The sequence below is a fragment of the Penicillium hordei genome (assembly GCF_028827395.1).
Source record: "Penicillium hordei strain IBT 12815 chromosome Unknown utg000002l_segment0_segment0, whole genome shotgun sequence".
Lineage (NCBI taxonomy): Eukaryota > Fungi > Ascomycota > Eurotiomycetes > Eurotiales > Aspergillaceae > Penicillium > Penicillium hordei.
Genome location: NW_026623143.1, coordinates 1,126,627 through 1,150,467, shown reverse-complemented (window position 1 = coordinate 1,150,467; position 23,841 = coordinate 1,126,627). Strand labels below are relative to the sequence as shown.

General features: G+C 47.4%; 10 protein-coding genes across 10 annotated transcripts; 5 read left to right on the top strand and 5 right to left on the bottom strand.

The window, feature by feature from the left end:
* Window positions 1–960: 960 nt before the first annotated feature.
* On the top strand, window positions 961–3,130 carry N7537_003733 (Major facilitator superfamily domain general substrate transporter; the record flags this gene model as incomplete). Its single annotated transcript, XM_056894791.1, has 8 exons — window positions 961–1,434; window positions 1,497–1,810; window positions 1,876–2,151; window positions 2,212–2,485; window positions 2,546–2,613; window positions 2,667–2,749; window positions 2,812–2,861; window positions 2,930–3,130. 8 exons carry the CDS (start codon window positions 961–963, stop codon window positions 3,128–3,130), a joined length of 1,740 nt encoding a protein of 579 aa, XP_056754539.1.
* Window positions 3,131–5,443: 2,313 nt separating this feature from the next.
* Window positions 5,444–6,688, top strand: N7537_003732 (putative glycosyl hydrolase; the record flags this gene model as incomplete). The annotated part of the gene is made up of 3 exons (XM_056894790.1): window positions 5,444–5,914; window positions 5,968–6,224; window positions 6,274–6,688. 3 exons carry the CDS (start codon window positions 5,444–5,446, stop codon window positions 6,686–6,688), a joined length of 1,143 nt encoding a protein of 380 aa, XP_056754538.1.
* Window positions 6,689–6,827: 139 nt separating this feature from the next.
* N7537_003731 (glycoside hydrolase family 35 protein) lies at window positions 6,828–9,977 on the bottom strand (the record flags this gene model as incomplete). Its single annotated transcript, XM_056894789.1, has 5 exons — window positions 9,336–9,977; window positions 9,146–9,269; window positions 8,985–9,093; window positions 7,129–8,926; window positions 6,828–7,045 (listed from the first exon to the last, which is right to left on the bottom strand). Exons 1-5 carry the CDS (start codon window positions 9,958–9,960, stop codon window positions 6,828–6,830), a joined length of 2,874 nt encoding a protein of 957 aa, XP_056754537.1. The 5' UTR covers window positions 9,961–9,977.
* A 678-nt stretch (window positions 9,978–10,655) lies between these two features.
* On the top strand, window positions 10,656–11,405 carry N7537_003730 (glutathione S-transferase family protein; the record flags this gene model as incomplete). The annotated part of the gene is made up of 2 exons (XM_056894788.1): window positions 10,656–11,068; window positions 11,123–11,405. The coding sequence occupies 2 exons, from the start codon at window positions 10,656–10,658 to the stop codon at window positions 11,403–11,405; spliced, it is 696 nt and encodes a 231-aa protein (XP_056754536.1).
* Window positions 11,406–11,744: 339 nt separating this feature from the next.
* Window positions 11,745–12,044, bottom strand: N7537_003729 (uncharacterized protein; the record flags this gene model as incomplete). The annotated part of the gene is made up of 2 exons (XM_056894787.1): window positions 11,745–11,868; window positions 11,893–12,044. The coding sequence occupies 2 exons, from the start codon at window positions 12,042–12,044 to the stop codon at window positions 11,745–11,747; spliced, it is 276 nt and encodes a 91-aa protein (XP_056754535.1).
* A 41-nt stretch (window positions 12,045–12,085) lies between these two features.
* N7537_003728 (uncharacterized protein) lies at window positions 12,086–12,265 on the top strand (the record flags this gene model as incomplete). Its single annotated transcript, XM_056894786.1, has 1 exon — window positions 12,086–12,265. The coding sequence occupies one exon, from the start codon at window positions 12,086–12,088 to the stop codon at window positions 12,263–12,265; it is 180 nt and encodes a 59-aa protein (XP_056754534.1).
* Window positions 12,266–13,365: 1,100 nt separating this feature from the next.
* Window positions 13,366–15,148, bottom strand: N7537_003727 (zinc finger CCCH domain-containing protein; the record flags this gene model as incomplete). Its single annotated transcript, XM_056894785.1, has 5 exons — window positions 13,366–14,007; window positions 14,068–14,423; window positions 14,485–14,785; window positions 14,842–14,889; window positions 14,951–15,148. The coding sequence occupies 5 exons, from the start codon at window positions 15,146–15,148 to the stop codon at window positions 13,366–13,368; spliced, it is 1,545 nt and encodes a 514-aa protein (XP_056754533.1).
* Window positions 15,149–17,197: 2,049 nt separating this feature from the next.
* Window positions 17,198–19,380, bottom strand: N7537_003726 (uncharacterized protein; the record flags this gene model as incomplete). The annotated part of the gene is made up of 4 exons (XM_056894784.1): window positions 17,198–17,635; window positions 17,697–17,755; window positions 17,954–18,610; window positions 18,678–19,380. The coding sequence occupies 4 exons, from the start codon at window positions 19,378–19,380 to the stop codon at window positions 17,198–17,200; spliced, it is 1,857 nt and encodes a 618-aa protein (XP_056754532.1).
* Window positions 19,381–19,788: 408 nt separating this feature from the next.
* On the top strand, window positions 19,789–20,981 carry N7537_003725 (uncharacterized protein; the record flags this gene model as incomplete). Its single annotated transcript, XM_056894783.1, has 2 exons — window positions 19,789–20,120; window positions 20,180–20,981. The coding sequence occupies 2 exons, from the start codon at window positions 19,789–19,791 to the stop codon at window positions 20,979–20,981; spliced, it is 1,134 nt and encodes a 377-aa protein (XP_056754531.1).
* A 170-nt stretch (window positions 20,982–21,151) lies between these two features.
* N7537_003724 (serine hydrolase domain-containing protein) lies at window positions 21,152–22,309 on the bottom strand (the record flags this gene model as incomplete). The annotated part of the gene is made up of 1 exon (XM_056894782.1): window positions 21,152–22,309. One exon carries the CDS (start codon window positions 22,307–22,309, stop codon window positions 21,152–21,154), a length of 1,158 nt encoding a protein of 385 aa, XP_056754530.1.
* Window positions 22,310–23,841: the final 1,532 nt, after the last annotated feature.

Below are 23,841 nucleotides of genomic sequence, written 5' to 3'. Positions count from 1 at the left end.
TATTTAGATTGCTAATTACCTCAACGTATGTTGTACATTCCATGCGGGTCAACGACCCCAGGAGCAGAAGCGAAGTGTGGAACTTAGATAAGGTGCGGAACAAGCCGATATATTATACCTCTTTTCTATATGCCGCTTACCCATGATGCAAACGTGAGTTCCAGAATTGTGGGATGGCGCGTACTTGGTTGTGTATGGCGTCAATGGGTATAGGAAATTCCTCTACGTATGTCACTGTTCTTTGTGATGTGCCGCACAACCGGGGTTGGAACACCAGTTTTATAACCCTAGAATGCCGTGTATTAACTCTATATGGCGTCAGCAAAGACATTCGAGCAGGGACGTCATCGCCGGTAAATAGACCAACCAATACATTCTGAGTGCAAATGAATATTGATCAGGATCTGGTCAGCTATACGTACCAATTACGCCTAATGTAGAAAGATATGTAGCATCATAATCATACACAAGACTTGACATTTTCCATAGGCGTCGTAGACAAGTCATGACATTTTTCCGATACGGAATATGTGATTCTAGTCCGATAGTCGCACACTAATCCTATTTAGGTAGTTCGGTTACCGAAATAGGCAATCACCAGAAACGCTCACCTACTCTTCGAAGTTTTAGTCCCATACGGCAAGGCCTAATCGTATAAAGAGAGATTCTCAAATTCCGGTATGGGGTGCTTCCACCTAGGGCAAGTCACGACATAATTCTATCCAAGACGACATCATACGCCAACCCTTAAGCGTATAAAATGCACCGCAACTACCGTATGTATGGATTCAACGATAGACTTTGGACCGGACGATATCAACTCGGAGGAAGATTGACAATCAATTCATATAATGTAGTGAGAGCCCAAATTTAATGATATCTTAGCCCTACGCATCGTTCCTACTCCAGTATTGGCGCTCAGCTTACCAGCAGAACTGGCTGGATCAGCCACACTACAACATGGCAGAAGGAAAACTGCATTTTCCTGCAAAGGAATCCTTTGATGAGAAAGACACACCGGTTAATCTACATGTGCATCAGGTTTATAATGGCACTCCCCCTCCCTCGGAGAGCGACAATCCAGACCCAGAAGCCCAACAAGGCACGCTCTCTCACCCTATCCTCAAAGATGGCCACCAAGTCCTTGTCACTTGGACACTGGATGAAGAATCTGTCATCGTTCGCAAACTCGACTTTCTTTTCCTCCCCATATTCTCGGTCGGTCTCCCCGCCGTCCTGACCTCTCTCGTATTATCCTTCCCCGCTAAAAATCACCCTCAGCTACTGTTTACCTGGATGGCCATTGATCGTACCAATGTGTCGAGTGTGCTGACCTCCACCTTCCTGCCCGACACGTCTATGACCCGGGATCAGGCCAACACAGGTGTCTCTCTACTCTGGCTGGGCATTGTCTTGCTTGAGATCCCTTCAAACGTATTCCCCACTTCTCCCTTTTTTTTGGGGGATAGCGAATCCGCGTCTAACTCACCAAGCAGATCATCCTCCACCGAGTGGGTCCGCACTACTGGATTCCGGCCCAGGTTGTCGTCTGGGGCTTGATCGAGGTATTGCAAATGTTTGTGACTAATGCCCGTAGTTGGTACGTTGCACGGTTGTTCCTAGGGCTTGCAGAGAGCGGGTTCATCCCCGGTGGCCTATACATATTATCGACATGGTATGCACCCAATGAACTCACACAGCGTACTGCAATATTCTTCCTGGGGCCTGCGTTGGCTGGGGCTTTTGGCTCGCTGATTTCGGCGGGGGCTTTGACGTTACATTTGCAGGGAGGATTAAGTGGATGGCAATGGTTAGCTTTTATTTTTGTGCTTCGTCTCGAGGTGACTTCTGTTGACATGAGGGTAATTTGTGTAGGATATTTGTCATATGTGGCGTCTCTACGATAAGTATGCACATACCAACATCCCGTGTTGCCTGCCTAGCTAATATCAGGCCCGAGTCAGCCGTAGGAGTTCTGGCTTTTGCTCTTGTGCCCAAGTCTCCGTACCATACAGGTCACCTCTTTGGTGGTCTTATCCGTGTACGGGGCTGGCTCAACGAGCATGAAGCTGACATCCTCGTTGCACGAAAAGTCAGAAAGGAATACAAGCAGGGAGCCGGGTCGACTCTGAAAATTAGCTGGAAAGATATGTGTGTGCCCCTCTTGCTTAATAGCTACCGAAGCTTCGACTAATATGTGGCTGTCTAAAGAACCGATGTCTTTTTCCACTGGGCTACCTGGCCGTACCTCATTGTGTGCCTGACCGGCCTACAATCTACGAATGGGCTGAGCACCTGGGGTGCAACCATCATCAAGTCGCTCAACTTCAGTGCAATCCGAGCTAACTTGCTTAATGCCCCTGGAAATCTGCTGGGTGCAATCTTTGGCATTGTGCTATCTACATTTGTAGACAGGTATAGTCGGTTTGGGTATGCAATCACCCTTTCGGCTGTGTGGACCCTGGCGGGCCTAATTGCACTTTATGTAAGGCTGATACCCTTTGCTCTGCTGTGTAGTATTTGACTTCTGACGTTCTTATCGCAGTCTCTCCCAGTCACGTCCAAGGCTTCGTGGTCCTTTTATGCGGCCTATCTAGTCACCCAATCTGCCCCGTAAGTGATGTTTGATGCTGAAATTTAACGGTTAACTAACCAGTACCCGGTAGCAACTGGCAGCCGATCAATGTAACCTGGTTGTCCTTAAACTTTAAGACGCCCCAGAAACGCGCCGTCGCGTATGCGGTATACAGTAAGGAATCATTGTCCTTGGTGATTTTGAGAGAGGATGATTACTGACAAACGGTACCGCAGTTGGATGTTCTAACCTAGGGGGTACATACGGCAACCAAGTATTCAGAGCGGTACGTAAAGCTCCCATTGGTGTTAAACCTTTGTTCAGTGGAGAACATGCAACTGATACTTAATGCAGAGCGATGCCCCTCTCTATCATACCGGATGGATTGTCTGTATATCCCTGGGCGCAGTATGGCTCGCCGGAATAATCACACAGACATTCAGCTTTCAGTGGGCCAACCGGACTTTCGCAAAGAAGTTGGTGGACAATCCAGAGCTGGAATCAGAGGTTACACATGTAGAAAGTAATGGGCGAAAGTATCGCTATTATTGGTGAGAGCACGGTCTGGTTATCGTCCAAAGGAAAGGTTATAAAAATGTGCTCTCACTACCGCTAGTGAGGGGTATACTGGCCTCACCAACTATGTTCTCAATAGAGGATGTATAAAGATATATATCTCTCATTTTTCTTTAGAAATTGTCAATGGCTAATCCTTTATCTATCCTTCGCCATGATTTGCTACTCAATCTATGTAAAATTGCCAAGTCATCAAGAATTCCCTTCCTCCCGGTTAATATATTTGCCGTCTTGTAGTTATGCTAAGGGGAACCGCTGCTAGATGAATGATGTTAATAGGGAAGGAACCTACGATATTTACCATAGTAAGGATGGAAATATGGAGAGGAGGGGATGCGAAGGAAGGGAAAGGAAGAAGGATTTTGTTGGTACAGGTGTATGGATGTCGGGCAGTTAGTTGGTCAGCTCCAAGTAGTCTCTCTTCTTCACAAAATCAACTTTCTTTCCTCGGTCTTCCTAGTTCTTATCGTATATATCTAACTATCAGAGACCTTGACTGAATTAGAGGTCTGAGACAATCCATGATCCTTTGCCGGCCATCAAGCTAGGAGAGCTCTGCTCTTCAATTTTCAAGTTTAGCCTCCAACTACGGCTACCATACTAGGCAGAAGTTAAGAACAGAAATCATTTAGTTACTGCTTACTTGGTATAAAATACTTCGCATTTATAGCGCAGTTAGTCGGCCTCTGAAGTGAATTGATCTTGTGGGCCTCCGCAAAATCTGTCGCATCGTCGTCACCAAACAGCAGATTCCTACCGGAGTGTTTCCATCTGGATGAACCCAAATTTTACCCACAAAATGACGCTCGTTTCCGCGTTGTGACGTTTCTTTGATTATTTCGGGCGATCTTTTGCTAGCCCTAGGTTCCGGTGCGAATGAACATATAATCGTCGATCTTCGGAATCTCGCGCAAGGCATGGTAGACGAATTTTTTGTTTTCACTCCCTGACCGTTCATGTGCATTTTATTTACGTTGAATAAAGGACGTATTAATTGGTGAGGTATCTTTCTGTTAAGTCTCTGAAAGTAGTGAAAGAAGGGATGCCGAACCCCTTGGTTTACTTGGCTACCTCCTATGTTCTGCAACGTGTGTCTCTCTATGTTCTCGTTATGCATTGCGGATGCAGTTGGAAAATGCCGGGTGATATGACTATGACCGAGTGAACATTACATATTAGAATATGCCTCGTTGTTGACTTGTGGTACGTGTCTGTCTCAGCTTTAGCGAACAGAGCGAACCCCGACTTCGAGATAATATTATTGAGAAAAAGAGACTTCTCCCCCTTTTAATTTTCCCCTACAATCCGCTGCCTTTAAAAAAAGTCGAACCGATTACGAGAATATTCAATTCTCCCTTTCGCCGACAGTTGGCTGCACGGAGAATATGCCAAGACACCTGTCTCCCACGGGGATGACAACCTTGGAATGGAGCTGCGGCTGACGTCAATAGTCCGATTTAAAATGCCATGCAGGTCAGACAATGAGTGTCTCATAGAGCTACCCTCGAGGCTAATTGCGCCCAAGCTCAAGAGAACCAATCTGCTGAAAATAATGCAGCCCCAAATGCACATTACATTACAGACAGGTTCAAGTAAGCTCGGTCGCGACACATTAAAGGTCAATTGATTTGATGATCAACGATCACTTCAATTGACCAATCACATCCAATGAACAAATAGGCTTAATCCAAAAACCTACCAACGGCGCTTAAGTGGGCTTCTGGGGACGATAGGGTTTTCGATTCTGATCAAAAAATGAACTCATAGCGGGCCCGACAGAGCGATGAGTTATTCACAATGACACAATGAAAATCTCCATTTTTCTTGTTCAGCGAAAAAAGGAGCGGGGATCGCATTGCAAGGGATGGGCGCTAATGGCAACACTTATACGGAGTACAGCGCCAACCTGATGAATCGACAGCCCCCTTGATGAAGAGAAATAGGAAGATTGACAAATTGGCTGAGATCGGACCAGTCTTTCTGCAAGGCTGGTTCCTTAGATTGCCGTTCACCTGCATACATATTCGTGGTTTTAGACGAGTTTCAGTCTCACGACGAGGCGATCATTGCAGATCAGGGGCCTAGCGATCTGCTACAGTGGGTCAGATTGATTTTGATCGCCAATCAAGGCACTACAGCCGCAAGAATGTACAACGAATATTTGGTTAGGATATGCCGTAATGTGTCTAGGAGCCGGGTCTGAATACCCCATCTGTCTTATTTAAAGCGAACACGCACTGCCCTTCGTAACTCCGCTTAAATAGGTCGCTTTTCCTTTCACATCCCCCAACCATGTTGTTCTCTCGCCAGGGTCTTCTGGCCCCTTCAGTTATTTCACTGCTTCTGGCAGGAAATGCAGTTGCTGGTGACGCAAGAACAAGAGCACGCGACGCGCTCAAGACCCTTCAGGGTTGGTATAACTCCACCAGTGGCATTTGGGACACCTGTGGTTGGTGGGATGGTGCGAGCTGCATGAATACAGTGGCAGATTTAGCTGCTCTTGATCCCTCCGTGATTGATACAGCCACATATGTCTTCAACAACACATTCCACGTGGGCCCAGTGTCCAATCCTAGTCCCGGACCGGAACATAAAACTGTGTATACTCGCGACAACCAACCATCAACTTCTGTCAATGCTAGCCAGTGGCTCGATCAGGCTTATGACGATGATGGATGGTGGGCCCTTGCATGGATTGCCGCATACGATGTCACAAAGCAGGCGACATACCTAGAACTGGCTGAGGGAATATTTGAGAGCTTGGTATGCATAGACTAAGGTCAATAGGTATTTTGATGTATGCTAATGCTTTCTAGGCAAACGCATGGGGCACCCATTGTGGAGGTGGTGGTCTTCCTTGGAGTCCGAACAGCACATACGTCAATGCAATTACAAACGAGGTATTTCTCTCTGTTGCAGCACACCTTGCAAACCGAGTCCCCGATAGAAAAGAATTTTATGTCCGCTGGGCTCAGAAGGAGTGGGACTGGTTCGCGGCTCAGGACTTCATTGGTGCAAACGGCACCGTCAACGATGGTCTTTTAGACAATTGCAAGAACAACGGAGCTACTGTGTAAGCATTTGTTTTCCGATTATCCTTCCCTTCGGCTAATCTTCGGCAGATGGTCATATAATCAAGGAGTTGTCCTTGGCGGACTGGTTGAATTGAATAGAGCGGCACCCAATGATACATACCTACCCGCAGCCAACAAGATTGCAAAGGCAGCCATTACGGCATTGGCAGACTCGAACAATGTTATCCATGAATTCTGTGAGCCGGAATGCCTTCCGGATGGTACACAGTTCAAGGGAATTTTCATTCGCAACCTGCGGATGTTGCAGAAAGCATCCCCTCACGATATCTACCAGAAGGTGATAAGCAGCTGTGCGACCAGCATCTGGAATAATGATCGGAATGAAAAGGGACAGTTCGGCGTCAACTGGGCTGGTCCTATCCAGGCAGTGGTGGATGCGTCAACACATAGCTCGGCCCTCGATGCATTGGTCGCGGCGGTTGCTGCATTGGGCGCCAAGTGATGAAATATAGGCCATTTCATATTATTTCGGCTGTTAATGTTAACAGGTTTCAACAGAGTTCATGTATATATACTTCTCATTATGCATATATTATTTAACGGTCCAACATTTATTGTTCAATCTCCTTTCTTCTCACTGTCTAGTATGACTGTGCTCGCTTCGTCCAGAGAGGCTGTGGAGCAGCCTGTGGTCTGTTATAGCCGGATCTAATGACCGATGTAGGAACTAATTCCAACTTTCCCAGTGTTGCGCCCTCTTTATCCTGTGCCCACACCGTCAAGGCTATATGATTATCACCCACGTGGTTAAGAATACCCTCTGGAATTGGGAAAGCTGTTTGGGGGCCGAGATTGTTGACTAAATTGAAAAAGATTAGAGTTGGTGGATTCCGGGTTGGAGCCGTGGAACCATGTCCCCGAACCAAACATCGGAACACATACTGTATTTTCCAAATTGATATCCGTTGATAAATAGCTGACACCTATAATTGTTGCCTCGAATATTATCCTTGGTATTATTCTGGATTGTGTTGTTAAACACCACACTCATTGGGACGTCCCATCCACTGGGGATGCCCAGGCGGAAGGATGTAGCGAAGAATCCGACGCCTGCGTTCGATAAACCATCTACGACTGGGTTTGACAAGTCCCATGTCGAGCTGGGTGGATTAGGGTAATGGTATCCTTGTCGCTCGGCATACATACCTCCCTCATTGAGAGGGCCGCGGGCGAGATCCTGATACTGCTCTCCTCCAAGGTTACCCGTCAACTTCCATACAACGTCGGATTGCGCGTGACCGGAAATGCCATAGTTCAAAATTCCTCTTGGGAACTTGATCGCATCAGTACCAGGAGCCTCCTCATCCTGGCCCATGTGATCAATCAGAACCAAGATCAAATACAGGCTTCCCTGCGACAGGACGGGCAGCGACATGTTGTGGACTACCGAGGTATTGGCACTCGACCCCACCCATGAGCCAAGGAATGTGTTATTCAACCACACGGAATGTCCAAATCCTACGCCGCCAGATACATTCAACCAAACATTGGATTCTTGGCCATTGGCATTGAAATGACCACGGTATAACAATGACCCTGTGTGATATCCGTAGTCCATGGAGTACAAACTAATTGGGGTATCCAGGTGCCGTGGATTGTGTGTCGATCTTCGTATGCAGGGTGTCCAAGCTGAGTCGTCGTACGAGGCCTGAATCTCAGGGAGAGAATCAATAAACTTCCATTTCAGGTTGGACAAATCGGGAATGTCCAACTTGGGAGGGTTGTATCTGACAGTTCCCCAGAGGTTCCCATTGGGTGTTTTCGAAATGTGTAAGACTTCTCCATTGAAGGTAATGCCTTTCAGGGTTGTCAGTGGAGTAGATATGACCTCGATCTCTGTTGTGGCATTGACATCACCTGTCAGTCGAAGTTGCTTGTTTATCAGATCAGCGGTGCGGATAAGATATCCGGCTTTGACAACTACTAGGCTTTTCGATGGCGATGAGTAGTTTCCAATCGGACTTGATATCGGCAACTCCATCACCCAGTAGTTGTATGCCTCGTTCCGCCAGAGCAGGTATACCTCGAGATCTACTACCTGGACGATTCGTCGGGCTGGTGTAACATGCCACTGCACAACCCAAGTGGATCCGTGTTGTTGTATTTTGATGCCCTCTCCTTCGAGGACAATTGGTTTTCCAAGATGACTAGGCAGAGCAAACTCATGTGTTTCTCCGGCCCCTCCGTAGAGAATTAATACACGTGTTGGCCCTGGCCCACGCGCCCATGTGAATATCTCCGCGGAGGAGTAGATCAGGTTGATGCCGCCGACATCGTAATCTGTGACGTGGAATTTGGAATCTCGTCCGCTCAGCGTGAGGTGACCTCCCAGCTGAGGAATTTCGATGTCTCCAATGCTTGTCAACAATGCCAGGGTGTACTGGGTGTTGTCGGCTGAAGTGAAGTCGGCATGTCTGACAACATAGAAATTTGTGCGCGTCCCGTTCCCAAGAAGAGGAGTAACAGCTATCGAGGACGGTGCGCCGTAAGTACCATTTACTCCAAGATGAGGAGTTGCGGTCAGATAAGCAGGGGAGACTTTGAGGAAGTTAGCTTCCAGTTTCTGCTCACTATATTTCTCACGCCAGATGGCCCTTTCTTCCGTGATAGCTGAGCCATAGTCGTATGATGTGTGCCCGCCCATGTAACCCAGGTTACCCCAGTTGGTGCCGCCAAAAGTCTGATAACAATCGATAATAAGCATTTAAATATGGAACCGAAAGGTTGTATACACTTACCATGTAAATGTTGAAGATCTTTACGCCAAAACTGTAGTTATTCTTGTACACAACTCTGGCGGCCTCTTCGTTCACTAACTGGCCGCACATCTCCTGAGCCACGCCTCCCCTGGAATAATTTTAGGTCCTTTCAATTGATTAGAGTAAAGGAATTGGCTTACCACCCCTCGCCAGAACCCCCTTGAAACTCGGCAATAGCAAAGGGTGTCGTTGGACTCTGCTGTTGGTGCGTGACTTGCCAATCATATGGAAATCTGTATGTAGGCCAAACAGTAGGATTCGCACCTAAGTGGTAAAGCGCGTTAGCCTCGCATCATGTATAGCACTGGGAGACTTTGGAGCCAAACTCACAATCATAGCGCATGGGGTATGCATCGATAGCGTAAATATCGACTTGGCCTTGCCCTGAGCCCGGTGCGAAGTACCCCATAACCAAGTTATCATTCACGATTGAAGGAACCGTAATACCTTCACTAAGTAGCTGTTCTTCAACATGTGCCATATAATTCCGATTCATTTCATTGGGGAAATCAGTCACTCCCGGCCACGTGGAGTATTCGTTCTCTGGCTGAACCATGATCACTGGGCCACCATGTGTGATCTGCGCTCTTTCAATCATTCGACCCAATGCGGACACATAATTTGCAGTCGCATTCAAGTATTCGGGGTCGTCAGACCGGACAATCGCTTGTTTTCGTAGAACCCACCCAGGTATCCCACCAGCAGTTGTTTCTGCATTGATGTACGGACCCGGCCGAGCGATGAGATATAATCCAGTTTGGCTTGCCGCGTTGAAGAATTCATCCAAACTCCATATACCATCGGTGATGACATGCCCCGGGTTTCCTTCAAGGAGGCTCCAGTCCACGTAGAATGAGACGCCGGTGAAGCCCATGCTCTTTATCTTTTGGAACACGTCGAGCCAAAGACCTGGCACTGGCAGGCGGAATGGATGGAATTCTCCAGAAAATATCATGAGCCTCTCTCCGCGTACTATAATGGAATGCTGGTCCCATGTCACCTACCCGTGGTGCGTTAGTACAATGCTACTCCCAGGGTGGTGGTAGGCTTTAGGCTCACTAGATCCTGTAGCCCATTGCTTTTGGGTTCCGTGTGGTTATTGCTGAAGGCTAAAACCAAATTGGCAACTGCGGAAAACAGGGTAAATAACTGTGAAATCTTGCACAGCATCTTTCAGTGGTGATTACTGAAATCACTGTATAAACTATGGGCTGGGTGTTGCCGACGAGCACTTCGTAAGGTAATCAAGCGTGACAATAACACAAACAAAAGTCCCGCAAGGTAGCATTTTATCTGGTTTTGTAATTCGAAATTTGCATCTATTTCCCCCGCATCAACAAAGCTGACTCCGCATACCCGAGCAGCAAGCCGGCTGCCAACTTTGATCCCATTGAAGGAAGATCTCCTCAATTACCCGGCGCACCGGCAAAACTACAACCTACTAATATTTTCAGAAGTGATAAACTAGACAACTTCAAATACGGGACCTTCCCCCTCTATATCCCTGACGTTAACCGAAAATCAGGCTAAATAAATTCGATCCCTTCACCAGGCAAATTACATCATGGTGATATCATGTCGCCATCTATACTTCCCTTATTTCAACCCACTGGAGATGAAGTTCTCTTCGACACCTTCCAGCAACACCAAATGTCAAACCGCGCCACCGATCAGATAATGGCCGCACATATCAAGCCGCTAATCCTCCATGCCCACGCGACGGGCCCGAACCCAGTCAAGATCGCCATGGCGCTCGAAGCGCTCCACATCCCGTACACTGCGAAGCAGTGGGAATTCGGAGACGATCCCAAAAAGGGTGTTAAGGGCGCAGAGTACCTCAAAATCAATGAGAACGGACGCGTTCCTGCCATCGAAGATCCAAACACCGGCGTTGTCTCGTGGGAATCCGGAGCATGCATGAACTACGTCCGTCGTGTGTATGACATGGGTAATTCTATTGGGCCGTCGGGCGACTCGGCGCAAGATTTGGTGGATTTCGAAAAGTGGGAGTATTTCTTGTTGTCGACGCTTGGTCCCATGACCGGACAGGCAAATTGGTTCAGGTTCGATGTGAATTCGGAAGAAATTCCAGGATGATACTAACTATATTCCTTCAGAAACTTTCACTCCCAGAAGAATGAGGATGCGCTCCAGCGATACACGGCGCAGACCTACCGCTGCTATGATGTCCTCGAGGGACAGTTGAAGAAGACCCGCGGCGAGAGCATTTTGCCCAGTCGCGTCACTGCTGTTGATTACCATTTCGAGCCTTGGGTGCGTATGTACTCTTTTGCTGGCCTCTCACTTGACAACTATCCTATGATCAAAAAGTGGCTTGGACTCATGGCGACACGGGAAGAAGTCCAGGAAGCATACATCAGGATTCAAGGTAAAAAGTAAAAGGTAAAAGTGCCCAATGAGGATTGAGATCATACTAGGGAAATACCTGGATGAGAAGTAGAAATGGTTATTCATGTGGAGAGTTTAAAACAAATAAAATGTCAGAGTCGACAACTTAGTTTCAAAATATATATCACGCCGTAATTCATTGTTTTATAGTTTCATTCATCCTTTTACATATTTAGCCACGAGCAAATCCAAAATATCAAATCTTGATCCTGTCAGGACTGCCTATCTTTGCTTTCCAGTCACTAAAACCTTTGGGACATTGATGAGATAAAGTAGATATGCCTTTGCATTATGTAACTTGCTTGGCATCCTCCCTCCACGCACGTTGACCTACATAGCCTGGTGCACAAGCTTAGGCTCAGACATCTTTTCTCGCTGAGACCTCCACTTCACAAAATCGTCCTCTGACGAGTCACTCTTGATGTGCTTATTTTTCTTCTCTTGCTCGCCGACCCTAACATACGCCAATGGGTCTCACGATGTGTACTCACTCGAAGGAGGATGATCATGATGCGTGTATAATCTCGTTTCTGGCGGGAGAGCAAGGAGGCGTTTCATCGAGTGGAAATGTTCCGGAGCATCGCCATGTGGGAAGTCACCTCGGCCACTGCCAACATCTGGATTGAACATACTGTCTCCCGTAAAGATATTGTTCCCTATCTGTAGCCTCCATGGTCCGGTGTGTGTGCAAGCAGGTGAAGGGCGATGCTGGTCACATCGCCAATGTTGAATACTTCGTTGGGTTAGAAGACATGGCCGATGGCATTCTCAATTTCTTGTCTCGGGATTTGATATTTGCAAAGTGGCTTTCGACGACTCTGAAGTTCTCGCCGATGCAGATCTGTGCGTGAGGTTACCTGCGGGACCAGACAGTTTGTTGGATATAGTAGGCGGCTGAGAGGTGTCTCCGTGGGCATGCGTCTCTAGCAGCATGGTTACTGTGTATCCGTTCTTGAGAACATATTCGATGTGTTCATCAGTAGACTCGGAGGTGATTAGGAAGTTTCCGGGATTAGAATCCAGGACGGGGTCGATGATGGCCGCTTTCTTTCAGCACAAGCTACTACATACTGCTAAGAACAAGTCTTGGGCCCGAAGAAAGGGTGAGTGGACTCTTGGTTCCATATCCTTGGCCATGCTAAATAGTAATTGAAGGAATGGCTTTCTAGGTAAAAAGATATTTTAAGTTGTGTAGGAGTGTGTTAAGCTTGACTGGGTGGAAATACGTATTTATAGATCATCAGTGCCACCCAGCATAGCTTGTATACAGGCACGGCTTGTTACTCTACCCACACATATTAGATATTGTATCTAATGACTATCTAGTAAATAACTATACCATAAAACGGGATGTGATTAAACACCCCAATACATTCCCTAGAACTTATCAAGTCAAATAACACACACGAGAATGCCCCGTTTGATTTGGGTGTAGGCCTGCATGGACCTCAAAAATTTTGATTTCTCATGCAAGGCATCCATGTTGTGGGACCCCCCCCCCCTACGCTGTCTCGTGGGCGGGCAACGCACATCACAAACCTCGAAATGATTGACCTTCATGTCGGTCTATTGGGTTGGTCATAGATAGGAAGTATGCGAGGAGCATCAAATTAAGTAGATTAATAGTAAGGACAGTGAGAATGAGAGCTTGGTGCTCTTTAACCTATCTACCAGATGAATCACCGGTTATGAAAATAGACCAGCAAATAGTCGTAATTACTAAGGTACTGCAACTTCATCTGTAAACATTGAAATGATGCCTTGAACTTGCTTTCTAGCCCATTGAAATGTCTTCCTTAAATCTGTCTGTTTAGTGCTAGCCATCGACCCATTGTTTTGTCTAGCAACTGGCCTTGCAGTTGCAGACTTTTCACACATACAAAGACATCCCAGGTAAGAGAGATTGTCCGCAGGTATGGATTGCAAATTTCTTGGCGGAGATTGTGATTGATTAGAAACCAAACCCGATGGATCGATCTCCGATAGAACTGCCGCTGACAGACCATTGATCAATTTCGCTCTGGTCACTTGGCACGTCCCACCGAGCGGTTTCAAGATCCAGGGTGTGAGCAGTTTGGTTGAATCGACACTGCCAGCTCTTCACGGCCTTGCATCCAGGCTTCTGGCATAGGTGGCCCATATAGCATTTGATTGATCGACAAGCCCCGGCTCGAGTGCAGGGGTGTTGGAGGAGCATGTATCGCAAAACCTCAATGATCACATTAGAAACATCGCTGTGGTCGTAAGTGCAGCTCATGTCACCGCATTCTCCTGACAGATGATAGCTATTGCAGACTTTGTGTTCCTTGGCTCGAGCGTGGTATTCATCGAACGCTTCAGGCGATGGGTGAGGATAGTATGGGTCGATACGGTCCCCATCTTTATTGACTGGAATAAATTCTTCCGTCTTGATGCTTGGCAAAGGAAGCTTGGATCTGAGGAAATCCTCGGAGCGACCGACAATTGTAGGGGAAGACCAGAACTGTTTAGGTGAATCACTTGCACTTGAGTGTTTAGGCGATGCTTGGTGATTCAATGACTGGTTCGGCATAACATGTTGTTTATTGCAGCTGTTGCCAAATTTGCAGATACCCTAGGTCGATGTGAGTTAATGACTAATTCGCGATATCATCGCCAGGTTTGCAATCAATACCTTCTGGAAATGCCTGCAGATTGGTTTAGTGGTACTCGCACAATTGGTACCATTTGAGCCGTTAGAAACGTGGTGTGTACCGTTTCCACCATTGAACTTGGCCAGAGTAGCAGACGCTGCCGGGCCTGTGGGTGGCTTGCTGTTAAGTAGAGGGGTAGACATGAATACGGAAGGCAACTCTCTGATAGGGAGATCCAAGGCCTCGAATTCACGATGGAAACCGGCAGCTTTGATGAGGGTGATACGGTCACTTCTGCCTCTATAGGGCGTCAGAAGGGAGCCGTATCCAGTGTCGTGGCAGCCGGCAAAATAGATATGGCGGCACTGGTTGAGATCCACAAAGAGACGGAACATTTCTTGATTTCGCAGCAAATATCAGTATAGTAACAAGACTTTTCATGCTAAATTTTTCATTACCTCTGATCTTGAAATCACTGCCTTCCTTCTTCTCTGCAGCATCGACATAATCAAAAAGTTCCTGAGCACGGGTAAATGACGAAGTAAATGGCGACATGGATCGAGCCTCATGGCCCATAAGTCCAGCTCGAGCTAACGCCTTCGACAAACCGAGAACATTTGCATACACACGAACCATGATCCGACACTGTTCAGCCTGCGTTCCCATTGTCGAATGCATAAGCTCTTTAACAGAGTCGCTCAGCTCGCGGGCTGCATTGATGCCACCCTCGCTTCCATGCTTGAGGAAATGCTCTTTGAACTGAACAGCTGCGTTAGTCAACTGAGTGGATACCGAAGGAAGTAAGACAGCCTCACCAAATATCCGTCTCCATCTACAAGTACAAGAACAAAGGGGTTACGGTCCTGGTTGAAGGTCAGTCGTTTTTTTCGCTCTCGGGCTTTCTGTAAGTTTGTCGACTCTTACCTGGCCTCTGGCCTGTCTTTTGTATTTCTCTCGGCCTTCTTTAACTTCCTCGTAGTCACTCTTGAGCGAGCTGTAGTCATCTAGCAGACTCTTAAACTGGCTGAGCAAGTTCTGCAGATTGTCATGTTGCTTCTGTTGCTCTCGTGATAAGGACACTAGATGCTCGTTCAAGGAATCTATATCAGAATCTCTCAGCATCTTGTCGGAGTACCGGGACGGCATGTGCCAGTCCCATAAGCCAAGTTGATTCAACGCAAGTTGCCAGCATTCGATTGAGAATTGAGAAGAAGAAATTTGATTGTCCAAGCTGTGAGGTGAGATGAAGAGCTACGGTGGGGAAATTTGTTTGTCTGTTTGGCTCGTTGGGCGGTCAATGGCCGTTAGGCATCAGGTGACCCCTCACGTATAATGCGAAACGTTAGCAGCATCACGTGATATTCCCCGTAAAAATGCCTAAGGTGGATTAGCGTCAACGCGACCCATTTGTTCGACCGAGTGGTCTCACTCCTATCCGACACATCTATAGAAGTCACCATTGCCATTCCTATTTTGGCCTGTTCCTTGTTTGAGATCATCGCCTAAGTTTTAAACTTTGGCCGAGACACAGTTTTCCTACCAAGAAGTGGACACGTTATCACATACGATATACATGAGCATAGGCAGGCGAGCAGCTACTTTATGTCGCCTCTGCCATTGAACCTTGCATTTTTGAAGCTTAGAGACCCTAGTGGTTGACTAACTGTTTAACCTAGCTCCCCAAAAGCGAACGAAGTTTTATCCCGTAGCAGTTTGCCAAAAGATGCGTTGTGGGAAAGCCCACGGAAGCAGTAGTAACGCCGTGCCGCTTCATAGCAGGACGAGGTGTCTGAAGCAGCGTGGTTTCCACATATTATTGTGTTCCACACGCTACTGTAGGTACATGAAACGCAGTAGCTGTCATATCTGAAACACTTCCGATTTTACTCTGCTTGTTACAAACAAACCTAACCAGGCGCCATGTCTAAATAGCAGAGAACAACAGGAGCTATTGATTTGGAACATTCGTCAATTTCAGGCCCTATTCTTAGAAGTGCATGTCTCTTCACCGTACAATACTAAATCAAGGTGTTTCAGTTCTGCTAGAGTGCGGGCAGGTGAAGGGGTTTACTTGAAGAAGACCTTCAATATTGCCTTGCTCAAATCACTAGGAAGGCTGGCCGAAAACACCACAATGGTAGGTACGATGAGAAATTACTTTATTACCTCTGCTGCGGGTAGTTGCAGTGGGGTGGGAAATGGACGCAAGAAAATATAATCTCAAATTGACTGACCTGTCACCGCCATCTTGAATATTTGGTTCAAATGCATTCCCAAAGTAACAGCTGTTTTTGATATCTCGTGTGGTGGTTCCTAAGAAATATCGTATTGGCTGCCTACCATTTTTCATTCGAGCTACAGCCTATGAAAAGCTTCTCTCGAGTAGTCCTACCTGTGTGGACGATCCCTTTCCCCAAGAGTCCACCGGCTGCCCTTTGTCGATCTAATCACTCGACAAGCCATATATAATACACCCATCTACCATGACGGTGTTTCAGTCCCGCGACAAGTTGTACATATTTATCCACCAGGTGTCAATATCACAGTGGATAACCAAGAATCCCTCAATTACCGTGTCGTGCCAAAGGACTAGTCCTCTGTTCACTTCTCGGTCATCTAAAGAGCTAATCCTCTAGCTTCCAATATTTTTGCCCGGACAACTCCTCACCAAGGTCCTAAACCTGCTAAAGTTGAAGTATCTTAAGAAGATGTTATATATTCCTACATAATGTAGGTAGCCGAGCATTTCGAGAGCCACACACGAATTCCATACTTCACACAGACCAATCAAGATCAAGGCAGCGGCGGAATGATCCGCAGACCCACACATTCCCCCACGACACTCAAGATCAAATCAACAAACCCATACCCCATCTTCTTGGCTTTAGGCGTGCTATGAGTTGACTTCTAGTTAGCCTATGTTGTATTGACATTTAAAGTAGGTCTTCCACTTACCTCAGAGAAATAGGAAACTTCATAGCGATGGACAAGTCAGTGAAGCCAAAGACGCGATCAATATACCGAAACTCCTGCTTGCACAACCCTTCTCCGCAATCTCCGCCCACGCCTTCTAAACTGAGCCTACTACCTCTTCGCCCAGCTCGCAATTATAAAGCGGAACCGAAGAATACCGGGCGGACCATAAACCACGGGGTGTATCGTGAGGAATGGTCATGGTCTCATAGGAGGCGTTGTCGCATCAGGACCCTTCCAAGGCATCCGGAAACGCTCAGCCAGCTCCGCCCAGAACTTGCCCCGTGTGAAGAAGCGGTCATTGGACACGTTGAAACTCTCGTTTTCGACCCGCTCGGTCAGTATGATCCACTCCGCGAGGTATCCATTCGCCCGGGCGCTTGAGATGGGCATGTTTGCCTCCCACGCCTCGATGTCACTTAGGTATTCCAGAGATTGGTTGAGATATTTTCGAACTGTGGCATAAATGGCCAAGAGGCAGCACAAGTTCTTGGCAGCATCTGGGACTGCCCCGGCAATGTGCGACGGTCGGATTGTGCTCCAGCCGATTTGATGCTTCTTCGCCAAGCCCTGCAAATAGTCCTCCTGGTCGTAGTAGAAGTTAGGCTCAACCAGGATGCGCGGATCTGATCCCACCTGTAGGCAACTCGTAGCACCACGATGTATACCGTAGTACTCGGCGCCTAGCTGTAATCACACGCTTTGTGGTTGGGTTGTTCGATTCTAGGCCTTCGAGGAAGTTGACAGGCTGTTTTTCTGCTTAATTCTTACCTGTCATAGCTTTCAATCAGAAGTCTGTGTATGTTTCATGGTGCAAGTTGGCCGTTTACACTAGATATCCTTCTATCTTTACTTGTGCTGAATGATTGCTAGTGAACTTTTGCATTCAATACTCTTGCTTTCCTCTGTATTTGTTTTCTAATTTCCATATTTACGAGGACACACTTGACTCACTGGCAGAATCCCCAGTAGAACGAAACTCGGTAGATATCTGAGCATGTCCATGACCCCTTGCCGCAACGTCCCATGCTTCTTGAACTTCATTTGTGGTGCAGTAATCCGAAGACCTCGTCCATGTTGCTGTGCCCAAAGTTGCATCGTATCTGAAATAATGCTGGCTTGCCGATAAGTTGGATATGATAATATCAAGATCCATGGAATTTAGCCGAGGCATGTATTGTGCAGCGCGTCCAGCAGCGAGATACAATTCATCCAGTTGTTTGCTCAGCAGTCTACCGGACGAAATTTGTTCTTGGTCATCGCGTGGTTCCACAGAGTCATCCCGTGAAACTCTAGAGGTATCTTGTTTCAAGGTCCGAAGGGGACCATAGAGCAAGTTATCTGCATATCTGTAGTTTATGTCAATTTTGATAAGATTTGGCCAGGATGGAGTGGTGCCGTTGGCATCGATCGGCCAGAAGAATTCAGGGTCGATCATGATTTGTGACAATTCAACAGTTTTTAACTGCTGAGTCAATCGGTGCAAAGCAAGACACATAGATTTCGGGGCTGGGTTTGCTAGAGGGGCGAACTTCGCGCTATAGTGTTGGCTTGCCTCACACTCTAGTCGTAAATGCCGCAGGGACGAAGGCCAACTAGCACTAGGGAAATCTATTCACGCTGTTAGAACCTGTGGATAATTTGAAATAATTGCACACGGAAGGTCGGTGCAACTTACCACCAACATCATCAGACGCTGCAGCATCTTTTCTCTCTCTGTCGCGGAGCTCAGCATTGATGGTATCCAGTCGTGGAAGACGTGCTACCATCTCAGATACAGATCCTGGTGCAATATTGCGGTATCTGCCATATCCCAATACCCTCAATGAAGTAATACATTTGACGTTGGGTAGAGTTACCTCCGACAGCTGCAGATAGGAACGTTGATACCGCCGGTGTAGCAGCTCCTGATTTGGGAAAGCATAGCATCGTTGTGCCCGGATACGTCGTATAGTCCAGTCCTTCTCCGCCTCCCAATCACTAGGAGACCTGGCGTAAATCTGCAGTGACATCTGGTGGCGATCGGCATCAGGCCATGAGCTCATAATTTCAAAGAGAGATGTTATGGCCTGCGTGAAGACCTTGCTGTTGCCATCGCGATCATTTCGGTTTTCATAGTGACCCCGGGCGGCGACAGTATATTCTGGGATAATAACTTTAAAATAGAGACGCCTCACATGGAAACATCGACTGACGGAATGGGAGGAAAGAACAATCTGACTGAAGTCCTCAAGGTCTGCCGAATTGATATGTAAATCGGCGAAGGTGAGTTGCTCAGCGGCAACCTGCCATTTCCGGCAGACAGAAGCATATGGTGCAAGATTATCTTGCAGGTCAGAGAATATCTGGCGAAGAGTTTCAAGCGGCAATGATTCAGCCATAGCGAATGAAGTGGATGTCGATCAATAGAGACAAGATAAGTTGTAATTGATGCCTGAGACCTCGGGCGACCGGGGGGGAAGATGAAGTGGGGAACGCTAAACCAATTCGGGGATGCAAGATGTTGAGGCGACAACCTCACAGGACATCACCTACCTAGAATCGTGCCCCATCCGCGCGTTGCCCATTCGCGCGTGCCCCATTCGCGCGTCATCCACATGTGAATAAAAGGATGAAAGATCGTGTGGGGAGCGGCTGCACAACCTTCGGCTCGCTACGGAGTACACAGGCCTCGGTCTCACACATCCCGTTGGACTTGGCGAAGATCATTGACCCCATGTTTATAAGTCCGCCTGACCCTGTTTCCCCAGATTTAGATTAATTCCGTGCTAGCTATTACAACTCTCATAATGAGATACGTACTCTTTTCTTTGAGCACCCTGGTGTTCTATGTCATATTCTATTTTGCCTCCACCAATGGCCTAGATGCACTAGCCCGCAAATCCATTGAATCGGGCAAGCTTCCCACTATTGATGCGCCTTTACGCACAGTCTACACGGGAATCAATGCAGTCGACCATGTGCTGGCTCTTTTGACCACATTTTTCTACCCGGCACTCGATGGCAACAATCCTGGTCTGCTCCTTCATGGTGTTGGATTTAGTGGTACATTCGGCGCAACATGGACACTGATTGTCTTGGAATCTTGGAGAAAGGGCAATGCCGGGACAATAGCCGCTTAGTATGTTACACCCACTCACTAGCATCTTGATGTGAGATAAAACTCACTAATGCATTCAGCCCGACTATATTTGGCCTTATTGCTCAAGTATTCACGTTTGCCTTTGGGATCCCATTGACATGTGGTCTTCAGCTAGGCAGCTCGATCACTGCGCGCCGCCCTCATGCAGATAATATCCGCATCCCGCGAGCTGTTCTGGCAACTCTGCCGTTGATCTATGTTGTCGGATACATGGTGCCGACCGTGGCGATGACGTTACCCGCTCCCTCTGTGATTTCTGTGGACTTAAAGCAGCTCGCCATTGCCATCTGGCACCCCTGGCCAGCATACGTGTCAATTATGACAACGGTCGCCTTCTTTACTCTGTCTCCTCTCCTCTCAAACAACCACCGGGCATCCATGTCCAGCTTGCGCTGGGTCTACGCATTTGCATTTGCTAATGCGTCTCTGTCACACATTGTGTCATGGGTCATCTCCCTGGCGACTGCCATGGTACCGGTTCTGTTTGAAGAACGCTTCCGAAACTCCCTTCACCCGGCCAAAGTTTTCTCGCTACCTCTTCCTTGGTCTGGGGTGACTGTTGATAATGTCGGCGACGGTGTCCAGGTTTTCCTCCAATGGGACTATCTGATTGGCTCTGCGGGCGTTTTGATTTGGGCTACCTCGTTGTACACCGTTGCTCACAAGTACTTGCTGAACACTGTCTCTTGGCCTAGTCTACTAGTCAAAATTGCTCTGTTGACAGTTTTTGCTGGTCCCGCAGGTGCTGCGGTGGAGTTGATCTGGGAGAGAGATGAGCTGGTGTTTACAGAGACTGGTGGTAACAAGCAGCAGGTTTCGAAGGCCAAGAAGTCCACCTGATGGGATATTACTTGAGCAAGGATGGAATTCATCTTTTGGGTTATCAATGCTGATGTAATATTTGTGCATTTATAAAGTGATCTTGTGTATCTAGAAGGGGTTCCTTCCATTCCACAAGCAAAATCATCCGTGCAATTTGTTCAAAGAAGCAAAAGGAATATATTGTCACATCAGATGGTCACCGACGGTTTGTTGTCTGCCATTATTTCATAAATAGCTTCGATGTAAGCCTTGGCGTTGTCATTACCCACGATATCTGATCCCATTTTGTTCATGGTATAAGCAATAGTCATGCGGCGATCTAGATCCATGACCACCATAGATCCACCCCAACCTCCCCAAAAGCAAATTTTTCCTTCGGGGATAAAGGTGACAGATTCCGGCACCGGTAGGCCAACTCCAAGGCCGAATCTAATGTGGAAGAGCAACATCTGATCGACACCGCTAATCCGTTCCTGGAGCATCTGATCGATAGTCTGAAGCCCAAGATACTGCTTCCCATCGACCGTCCCTTGCAAGGACACAATTGAACCAATCCGAGCCAGCGCACGTGCATTTGAAAAGCCGTTCGTGGCACCGACCCCAGCACCCCTGAACTCGGGCGTCTGGGCATCTTCAGCGTTGACAATGACGTTGGGCAGGGCTTTACCCGCAACACTTTCCGGGTTGAGCGGCGGAAAAACTGTGGGCGCACCGGGAATGATATCGGCCGTACGCGGCCAGTCCTTCTCGGCCACACCGAGACCAAAGTCCGCGCCCAGTGGACCCGCGATCTCATCTGCAATGAACTGCTTCAACGACTTCCCGCTAACGCGCCGCACCAGCTCGCCGACTAAATGTCCATGGTTAACCATCTGGTAGGCGGATGCCTCGCCGGCCTTGTACCACGGAGCCTGCGCAGCGAGCATCTCAGTGGATGTTTTGGTATCGTAAATGGACTCCATGGGGATCCGCGACTCCCAATGGGGCACACCAGAGGAGTGGCTGAGGATGTGCCACACTTTTGTGTCTTCCTTGCCGTTAGCTGCGAACTCCGGCCAGTACGTTGACACTTTCTCCTCGACGTCAAGCAGGCCACGATCAATCAGGATCATCGCAGCCAGGGCAGCGACTACCTTACTGCATGAGAAGACGACGACCAGGGTGTCTTCTTCCCATGAGCGCGTCTTCGCAGCGTCTGCATGACCGCCCCAGATATCGAAGACATTCTTTCCGTCGATGTTCACGCAGATTGAGGCACCGACTTCTTCTCCCGAGGCAAGTCTTTGTTCAAAAATATCACGGACCCGGTTGAATGCGGGGTCGCAGAGACCTTGTGTGGCAGCCATTGTAAAAACTGTCGATTTAGTTCCTAGTATATGTTGAATATGGATATTTGAAGCTTCCTGAGGTTTTGGATAACTGAGAACAATCGATATAGAATATGAAGGCTGGTGCCTCCATATTTATAGCCGGTTCTCTGGGATCTTCTGGGAGAGACCTCGGCATGGTAGTCTCTACTGCGGGGATCCTAGATTCCATCGTAATCCAATGACCTAGTCCCATTTTCAAGACGAAAGAAAATGAAACAAACAGACGCATCCATTACCATAATAGGTACAGTCTATGTGGATAAGGTTAATTCTTGCGGTTAGCGGGGTTTACGCCCGGCCTATCAAATATATCACACGACTTCTGTTGAATATATCCACATAGTCTATTCAATGTGTGCGTAATTTATTTTAATGCATGCAAAATACCCCAATCACAAGTTAAATTAGTATCCACTATAATAACCGCCTGCTTCTCGCGAAACGAGGAATCTTCCAGGTACAGATAGATTTCAACGGTCAATTACGGTCTCATCAAGTGCATCCCACGCAGTGCAAGTGTAACGTTTAAATCAGCCCGCGCCACTTGTTACCCAATTCATCAATTTGGAAGTCAACTAAATAGGTTCAGCAAGATAACACAAAAACCCGCCGTTCGCAGGTTTTTCAGGATTGGTTTGAAAAGTGAGGGGTATGTTTTGGATATTGGTCTCTAGATTGACCCGATACAAGCCCTATTAAGCTAGGTTGGTGGATGCTAACGGTATAACCAACGACACTACCCCAACTAACTGCCCCATTCTATTGAGATCCTGCCTCTCTGAAAATAACCTCCTAACTCTTAGTTTTTCCCTTACCATAGTCACCTCTTTACCTATTCTAGATCCCGATCTTTATCCCGGGGCCATTCCTCGATTCCAAGGGACACTCTTAGTCGTTCTTAGGAGGCATGGTGATAATGTTAGCGACCTGTAGGTTAGAAGTATGAAAAAGATAATTATAGAAGCGTGGTTAAAAAGCATAATAGATATTAAAAACACCAATATTATTTTATTAGACTGAACAGTCTGGTTTAGCTATACCACTTGAAGAGTGCGTTAGTCTCGCTTATTTCTTATATGAGCCGCAATATCACCAAAATGTGTTCCAACAATATCCTCCGACTACTTATCCTTAGGGAGAGCCGTTAAGTAGGCGAGTAATTGATTATAGAACGGTGGAGTGCATCATTGAAGACCCTTTCCATTATAGGATACACCCAAGGGCTTTAAATGTCGTCAGGGTTAGGTATAATCTCCACTGGATACATAGAAGGCGCCTCTCTGCCGAATTCTATAAATGGCAACACTATCGCTACTACATGATCCATTTAGAGGCTAGGGTCTGGGTGATCGACAGGACCTAAATCATACGGCATCAGCGGAAACTCTCCCCCGGGGGCCGAAATTTGATTTCCATTGCTTCCACCACGATTGCAAGGAAATGTCATACTTAGTCGGGTACTAGTTGGTACAATGAAGCGCGGCCCTTCTGAAGTTTATGTCGATATC